This window comes from Pipra filicauda, unplaced genomic scaffold, assembly GCF_003945595.2.
Source record: "Pipra filicauda isolate LSUMZ 115617 unplaced genomic scaffold, ASM394559v2 scaffold715_size207569_pilon, whole genome shotgun sequence".
NCBI classification, from domain to species: Eukaryota; Metazoa; Chordata; class Aves; order Passeriformes; family Pipridae; genus Pipra; species Pipra filicauda.
The window spans coordinates 26,679-35,819 of NW_024104882.1; the positions used below are offsets into that span (position 1 = coordinate 26,679).

The window sequence follows — 9,141 nt, forward strand, 5'->3', positions numbered from 1 at the left end:
CTGAACTAAAAAATATCCATAATTGAATTAAAACAAAAAAAGTACAAACTTTGAAGACTTGTTTTGAAATTGCCTTGAAGACAATTAAAGGAAGACAAAGAGATCCTGAGGGATTTCTGGAATTTAATGAGCCCCACGGGGTGTTTGCAGCCCAGCCCATGATCCTGAGGTACTGAGAGAAGATTGAAGAAGCTGCTGAAGAAGTCAGAAGCCAAAGTCCAAGTGCCTTGAAGCATTGCTGGGCCCCACTGAGGGCAGGCACTGCCAAAGCCTCCCCAGGGACTCCTTGGAGCAGCTCCGTGGAGGCCAGGAGTGCAGGCAGACAAAGGCTCTGGGCAGGCCCCTGCAATGCTGAGCAAAGCCTGCCTTGGTTTTGTGGAGCACAAAGGCCAAGGGCTGAGACCCAGGCCCTGGCCCAGCAGATCCTGTCCCTCCCGGCTGGCTCAGGGCTGTTTGGGGGGCACTGGGATGGGAGGGGGAGGAACAACAAAGGCCAAAACTGGGCAACCCCAGCCAGGCTGCTGAGGGAGGGGCGAGGCAGAACCCAAGGGCAGAACCTGCCAGGAAAGTGGCTTGTGGTGGCCTGAGTGGCAGAGGCAGCTGCCAGAGGCAAGGGGACAAAGGCCTGGGTGCCTTTGGGCCTTGCAGCCCTGCCAGAGCCCTTGGCCATCTCTCCTGCAGGCTGTCCTGCCCTGGCCCTGCTGCTGCTCTGGCCTTGCAGGCTGCACACCCCCCTCCTGCTTTCCCACCCCCTCCCAGCAGCATTTCTAGACCCTCCCTGATGGCTCTGCACCAGCTCTGCCTGTTCCCTGGAACACAAAGCCATGGGCTGATCCTGACTCCCTCTGGGTGACCTCTTGCACCACAAGGGTCCCCACTGAGTCATATTTCATTTTCCTCACCTTCAGTCTGAACCTTCAATGCTACTCTGTGGAGTTTTCATTCTATTTCCAATATGGACAAAAGCTCCATCCTGTCAGATCTCCTCTAGACCCTTTCCAGTTTTTCCTCATTTTTCCAGAATGGGGAACCTCACAGACAGACAGACCAGTCCAGATGTGGTGACCCCAGGGCTGAGTCCAGGGGGGTGACAACTCCCTTGTCTGGGTGCCCACACTTCCCCCAAGGCAGCCCCATGTGCAGTTGGCCTTAAATCAAGGGGCCATTCTGATTCTTTGTAATGTCACGGAATCAAGTGGCACCGTGACACTGCAGGGCCTCATGGAACCAAAGGAATGCAGGGACACTGTGGAATCTCATGGAACCAAGGGGCCGCAGTGACACTGAAGAGTCTCATGGCACCCACTGTGCCTCCCCAGAACTCCATGGAATCAAGCAGAGCCGCTGCCTCCCCCCCGCCGCCGCACGGACCAGAGTCGCCGGCTCTGCCCCGCTTGGACACCTCTGGAGTCAGCGTGTTCTTGGGCAGCACAACTGATCTCAGACCAGAGAGTTTCCCACATTTTGCTTTGTCCTCTCTTTCCCCTGGTTTTGTTTTTTGTTCTTTGTTCATTCAGGGGGAAAACGGGGAAGGGAGGCACATATTGATCCCTGTTTTCAACTGTTTACAAAAGGGAGTTGGGCCAGGTGGGAGAGAGAAGGCAATTTCTCTCTCTGCTGTTGCTTTGGACTGTTCTGTTGGTATTGCTGTTTTTGCTTCTGTATTTCTTGTCAGTAAACTCTTATTTTTTCAATTATACCTCCTTGTGTTTTGTCTCCCTGTACTGGTGGGGAATAAAAGAGGAGTGAGTTCATTTTATTGGAGTTCCCGCCCCAATATGTGTTTTTAAACCAGCACAGGTTGCTCAAGGGCTCCCTGAAATTTGGCATCATCCACAAAATGAAAATACATTTTGTCCCATTGTACAGAGAGATAAGAAAGATGTTCTAAAGTGATGTTCAAGGGCTGGTCACTGAGGGATTTCACCAGGAAGTTGCTGCCAAGAGGACTTTGTACCATGGATTTTATTGGACACTTCATTCAGCCAAGTTCCCACCCACCACATCTTCCACTTCTTCAGTCCAGCTCTCACCAGTCTGGCCATAAGGAGACCACAGGAGACCATGTCAAGGGCCTTGATAAAGTCTGGGCACAAAACATCCCCTTCTATTCCCTCCCACAGGGGTTCTGCAATCGCTGCCTTGTCCTTCCCATGCCTGGGAATGGCTGCAGGAGGACTTGTCATATCCCCTTCCCAGCCTGAGCTGGAACTCTGCCAACCCTCCTTGCTGCCCTGTTTGCAGACTGCTTCCATGTCTGCCTTTGCCAAGGCCCCAGGAAGCTCTGGGATGGCTCTGGCCTTTCCAAGGGTTTGGGAGAGGTCTCCCAGTGACACTGCCCAGCCTTCTCAATATCCCTGACACCAAAACCTTTTCCATAGCCCACACTTCCAGAGGAGTGCCCAGGACACAACACAGGTTGTCCTGGTGGTTCTGGAGAATGAGAAGGGATTTCTTCCTCGAGGCCAACCCCTCCAATTGGATTTGAGTGCAGCTGAAAGGTTTCCTCAGCATTTTCCCCGGTGCCTCCCTGCCCTGAAGGTTTGTGGCCATCAGGCTGGAGCTGAGGGGGTTGGGCAGGTGCCTGAGGAGGGGGTAGAACAAGGGCTGTGTCCAACTGTGCCAGGAGGGCTGTGCTGGGCAAGGATGAGGAGGCTGCAGAAAACAGTGGCACTGGGGAGGTGAGAGGAGCAGGTGGAGAGACCTTGTGCCTGCCCACGCTGGGCAGGAGCTGCCCCAGGATGGCAGCTCTGAAGCACTCCCAGGATGTCCCTGTGAACAGGAGGGGAAGACAGGATCTAAAAATGGAACCTGGAAAGCAGAGAGCAGGAGTGTCATGGTGCCACTGCAGGAGAGTTCCAGCCCTGGAGCAAGGTCACAGAAGAAGTGACCCAGTACATGCAGTGGCCTCAGAAGATCCCACAGCATCCTGGAGATGCTGGAAGGGAGCCCAGCTCTGCTTCACAAGTTCCCAGGGCCTGTCCCTGCCTGTGCTCCAAGGGCTTCCAGCCCACAGGACTGTGCTCAGAGAGCACTCAGGCCTTAGAGTGAGAAAGGGGCTCAGGAGGACAGTGTGGAAGTGGCAAGAGAGCAGCTCTGCAAAGACCAAGCCCTGCTGCTCCCTGGCAGTGCTGCTGGGCTGGGATTATTGTCCCCTTCCCCTTTGCAAATACACCCTGTCCTGCAGTGTGCTGTCCTTTAGGAACATCTAAGAAGAAGGGTCTTGGACAAAGAAGGCACTGCAGGGTCCTTTTTTTTTATTTAAATACTCAGAGAGCACAATTCATCATTTTTACATCTTTGGGTCAAATTCAATAGGTAGACACTAAATTCAAATGCAGATGCATAATAACACTTCATTGCACAGAAAACTATTGCAAGAAGAACCTGATGACCTCCACGAGCAACCTGAGCAGGAAGGCTGGTCCATTAAGAAGTCCCACTCTGAATGCTACACACCAGAAAACAGGCACTTTATTGCTCCTGAAAAGCATCCAGTCATCATTTTCCTTATGGCATCCTTGAGCTCCTGGTTCCTGAGGCTGTAGATGAGGGGGTTCAGTGCTGGAGGCACCACTGAGTACAGAACTGATAGTGCCAGATCCAGGGATGGGGAGGACATGGTGGGGGGCTTCAGGTAGGCAAATGTGGCAGTGCTGACAAACAGGGAGACCACGGTCAGGTGAGGGAGGCACGTGGAAAATGCTTTGTGCCGTCCCTGCTGAGAGGGGATCCTCAGCACAGCCCTGAAGATCTGCACATAGGAGAAAGCAATGAAAACAAAACAACCAAATCCTAAACAGTCACTAACCCCAATAAGTCCAAGTTCCCTGACATAGGACTGTGAGCAGGAGAGCTTAAGGATGGTAGGGATTTCACAGAAGAACTGGCCCAGGGCATTGCCCTGGCACAGGGGCAGGGAAAATGTATTGGCTGTGTGCAGCAGAGCATTGAGAAAGCCAGTGGCCCAGGCAGCTGCTGCCATGTGGGCACAAGCTCTGCTGCCCAGGAGGGTCCCGTAGTGCAGGGGTTTGCAGATGGCAACGTAGCGGTCGTAGCACATGATGGTGAGGAGGAAATACTCTGCTCCAAGGAAAAAGACACATCCCATGTAGGAGATGGTTGTGGTGTCCCAGAGGGAATTGTGCATGGCTTTGGGGACAGTGGTGCAGATGCAGCCCAGGTCTGTGAGGGAGAGGTTGAGCAGGAAGAAGTACCTGGGGGTGTGCAGGTGGTGGTCCCAGGCTACGGCGCTGAGGATGAGGCCGTTGGCCAGGAGGGCAGCCAGGGAGATGGCCAGGAAGAGCCAGAAGTGCAGGAGCTGCAGCTCCCGCCTGTCTGTGACTGCCAGGAGGAGAAAATGGGTGAGGGAGCTGCTGTTGGACATTTGCTGTCTCTAGACATGGGGCACTGTTCAAATAGGAAATAAGAGTGACAAGTTAGGGCAGAATATTCTGATAAAAATCTAAGCTGCTTTCCAACATGCCTCTCACTGCTCCATTGGTAGGAGTCTCTCCTTCAGCTCTATGGCTGGAGCCCTGCTTTGGACTCTCTACATCTTCCATGAGGAGCAGACCTTCTGCCATTCCTATTTTTGTCTGAAAAGCCACCAGACACTGTTGAGAGCAGAGGAATCCATCCCACACCCCTCAGTGTCTCAGCCTGTCTCAAGGGCTCAGCACCCCCCTTGGAGCCAAGGACACCCGTGGCTCATCTCCCCAACCCAACAACATCTCCTGGCATGGGCACAGCATCTCTGCCCCTCTCCACTGGGGCTTTCAGAGAACACAGCTGTGCTGGGAGGATGATTTGTATTCTCAAGGGCAGCTCCCAGCTTGGAAGGACACCTCAGAAAAGAGCCAAGTGTCCTAATGATGGGGTCTGACTGAGGGGAAAAGAGCTCCTTAACCAGGCCCACAGACTTCACTGCCACATCCCCACAGGGCAGAGGACAATGGGAATGTCTCATTCCCAGGGACACACCTGCCATAGCAGAATCCCAGGATCGGTGTTGGACTGTGTAGCTTGAACTCCCCTCCCAGTGAGCCTGACTGAGAGAAGGAGGGAACAACCTCAGGACCATGGGCAAGCTGAGAACCAAGGAAATGCACAGGGAGGGTCCAGCTGGGAGAGGCCAGGGCAGAGCCCACTGGGCACTCAGGGCAGCGTCACCCTGAGCCAGCTGTGCCACCTCCCAGACACCAACAGTGCCAGCAAATTGTTCTCAGCCCTGGACAGCTCCTCAGAATTCCCTCTGCAACTCAAACCAGCAGGCATGTGGCTTGAGAGCTTGAGAGAAATCCCTCCTTGGACCTTCCCCTTGAAATATCCCCTGGAAAATATCCTGAGGTGCTCTGGTTCTGTGAGCAGCCCTGACTCATGGAACTCTCACTTGATAGCAGAAGAAACCTGCCCTGCCCTGGCAGGCTTTGCTCTTTCCACCCCCAGCCTCTGCCCAGCCCTGAGGGAGCTCCCCAGCCCGGCTGAGAGCTGCCCCTGGCAGTGACAGAGCTCCTGCCCTGGCACAGCCCTGGGCTGCAGGACCCTGCTCTGCAGGACAGCTTGGGGCAGCCTGGGTGGCACAGCCCGGCTTAACAACCCTGCAGCCATCCCTGGGAGAAGGGAACCCTGCTGGGATGTGCCTGGGATGGTGCAGCAGGGAGTGGGATGTGCCAGCATTAGGAGATCTTTGCACCAACTGCAGACACATTGCCCTTCATGCTGACTTACCATGAGGAAGCCTGGAAAGATTCCTCCTCCAGTGGATATTCCTCTCGACTTCCCTTCCAGCCCAGGCTGTGTGTAACCTCTCTCTGCCTTGCTTTTCTTCCCTGGGTGCTGCAGGCAGTGCCCTCAGCCCTGCTGGGCTGTGCAGAGGAGCTGCTCAGCAGCAGAGCTGTCTCTTTGAAGCTCCTCTTGCTTGCCAGGAGCTCCCTGTGTGCCAGGAGCCCGGCCCAGCTCAGCAGCACAGCAACAGCCCCAGGCATTTCATGACCCCCGGGGGGGTTGATGTTGTTTACATGAGACTCAGTCCCTGAGAGGAAGTTCAAACAACTTTTCAAGAAGTCAAAATGAGATTGAAATGCTAAAGTTTCTTGTAGTGCTAATGAGTCTCACTGAGGGACACAACTGAGAACGTGTCCCCAGGTTCCAGTTAGAGCAGAAAACTGCAGAGAGTGATGACAAGGATGGACAAGCAAGGGAAAGGTGGTTCTGATGCTGAACAAACCTTGACTTGTTTCCTTAATCCAAAAGGCCAAGCCCTGACCTTCAGCCCCTGGGAAGGCAGATGCTGTCCCTGCCTCGTTCCTCAGGGCTCTTCCTGGGGCACTGGGATGTGGGATGTGCAATGCCAAGGGCAGGACCATGGGGTGGCACCTGCCAGGCTGCTGAGCAGGGACAAGGAGGCCATGAGGCCCCAGGGCTGCAAGGGCCACTCGTCTCCTCCTGGCATCAGGGGCACAGACAGCAGCCATGGCCAAAGGCCTGCAGAAGGTGGCTCTGTCAGGGCCTTTCAGCTTCTCCCCCTCCCTGTCTCCTCTCCAGCCCAGGCTGTCCTACGGTGTCCATGCCCTGCCCCTTTCCCTGCAGGCTGTCGTCATCCCCCCGGCTGCCCCACCTGGCTGGCACCTTCCTGCACTGACATCTCTGCGTCCTCCCTGGCTCTTCCTGCACACACAAAGCCTTGGGCTCATCCAGACTCTTTCTGGGTGATGTGTTGCATCACACCATTGCCCTCAGGGTGAAACTCCTTTCTCTTTGTTTCCAGTCTGGATCTCTCCAGTTGAACTTGGCATTGTTTCTTTATTTCTCATGCTGTTTCCTGCTATGACAAAAGGATCCTTCATTCCTGAAACCACCCTTCAAGCCTTCTCTGGCTACTCCTGCACTGTCCTCACTCTCCACACCATGGAGCCCACAGCTCCTTAGTCCCTACAGAGTGGTCATGGGCTTGAGGCCTCCAAATCTTTTCTTGGGAGATCCCTGGGTACTCTCCATGGTGTTTGCAGATGAACACATGGTGCTCACAGTCTAAGGAAATCACAGGGATACGTTTTACAAAGGCCTGTATTGGTAGAACATGGGGCAATGGCCTTAAACTGAAAGATTGGAGTCTTATGTTGATAATAGGGGTCACAAGTCCTGCCAGCAAATCTGCTCCAGTGTGGGCTCCTCCCTGGGTTGCAGGGGGGGTCTCTGCTCCACCCTGGACTCCCCCACAGGTCACAGGCCCTTCAGCTCGAGTTCACACAGAGTCCCAACCACCAAGGAGCCCCAGACTGACACACAGCCAGGAGCCCCAGGCAGCACCAGCAGCTGCAAATTTCAGCAGCACATCCCAGACACATCTGTGGGTATCTCCAACACTCCCAGCCCCACCCTGGACACCAACAAAGGCTGTTGTGGTTTCACCCCATGCAGCCCCCAAGCCTCTCCCAGCCACTGCTCACTCCCCCACCAGCAGGACAGTGGAGAGAACTGGGAGGGGAAAAGCTGGAAAACTCGTGGGTTGAGATAAAGACACTTTAATAAGGACAAGCAAAAGCTGCACACAGGAGCAAAACAAAACAGGGCATTCATTCCCTGTTTCCCATGGTTGGGCAGGTGTTCAGCACCTCCAGGAGAGCAGGGCCCTATCCCATGGAATGGTGACTTGGGAAAACAATCTCCATCACTCCAAACCTGTCCTGGCTGTGTCCCCTCCCAACCTCCCACACACCCCCAGCCCCTCCCCAGTGTGTCTGTGTGAGGGGCAGGAAAGGCCTTGGCTCTGGGTAAGCTCAGCACTAACAAAACCACCTCTGTGTTCTCAAGCCTGTGCTCAGCACAAGCCCAACCACAGCCCCACACCAGCCCCTGCAAAGAAAATTAACTCCACCCCGGCCCAAACCAGCACATTCCAGCCCTTATTCCACACCAGTCCCATCGTGCCCAGGCCCCACACGACTCAATACAACTTCACCCCCCACCACCCCCTTCCCATTCTTTGCTATAACACACAGGTCTCCTTCCCTTAGTCTGTGCACCACCCCTGCAAAATGTCCATCAAATGGCCCCAAAATGTCTGTTCAATTCCTCCAGTCCAGTCCTTTGGGCTCCCCCTGTTCTGGTGGTGCCCCGGGGCAGGAGAGGGGCTGTGTGGGGGGAGTTCCTGGGCACCAAAGGCAGCTCAGGTCGGTCCCTCTGCCCTGCAACTGCTGCTTGCGAGGCTCCTCCTGCACTGCTTGGTGTTCCTGTGACAGGAATTCCTGTCACACACTGGGCAGGTTTCAAAGGATGCACAGTTTGGGTTATACCCAGTGATAAACTGGTCCCAGCCCCTGGAACCAGGACACAACTATCAGTGTGAACAATGCTGCACTTATTGAAGTCCTTTGCCTCAGTTTTAGTTCTAGTCTATCTCATGATGATTGTGTAGAGCTGCAGCCCCACTCTTGCCTTTATTTTCCTTCCACTTTGTAGAAAAAACCAAGTCTTTGTTTCTGATGACCTGTTGTTCTGACTGAAAAGTTCCCCCTTCTGTCAATGACAGCTCATGTGAAATCAACTCCCCTTGGCTGGAGGCTTTTATTGCTCTTCAGACCTAGGCAGCAAGTAGTCCATGGCTCACCAGCTCTTGCTGGACCTTGTCTGCTTTTCTCTTTTGTCTACCTTGCGTGCCAGACGTTGTGTTTGGAATAGCCCACACCAGTGTCCAGCTTCAGATTACTCCAAGGGTTATTTTCCTCCTTTTATGCACAATACCTTATGAATGTCTTTGGATAATTTGCTTGGGATAGAGTTTGTTTCTGTATCAATTATGCTAGGGAAAAGCATCCATTTCTTAAACAAAGATAAATACCTAGCTGTAAACTAAAAAAGCTCCACAGACACCACCCCCCCACAGATCCCTCCCAGCCCCACAGACCCCCCCCAGCATCCTGCCAGATCCAGCTCCCAGCCCCAGCCAGGCTCCATCCTGGCTTTTCTTCCAGGACTGGCAGACAGACCGGACACGGATGTGAATCTCCTGTGCATACATTTGATGTGCTGCTCTTTTGTTGTTGGTCTCTAAATAAGATTTATAGAGTGTTGTTCTTAGAAAGAAGAGTTTTGCTTTTCTAAAGATTCTTCCCATGTAAATACATTCTATATGTGGTT

The 9,141-nt window shown here is 53.7% G+C and overlaps 1 protein-coding gene across 1 annotated transcript; it reads right to left on the minus strand.

Annotated features, from left to right (window-relative positions):
- Positions 1-3,493: 3,493 nt before the first annotated feature.
- LOC120324815 (olfactory receptor 14J1-like) lies at positions 3,494-4,387 on the minus strand (the record flags this gene model as incomplete). The annotated part of the gene is made up of 1 exon (XM_039389208.1): positions 3,494-4,387. A coding segment is annotated over exon 1 (894 nt), but the record flags the coding sequence as incomplete, so codon positions are not given.
- Between the last annotated feature and the right edge of the window lie 4,754 nt (positions 4,388-9,141).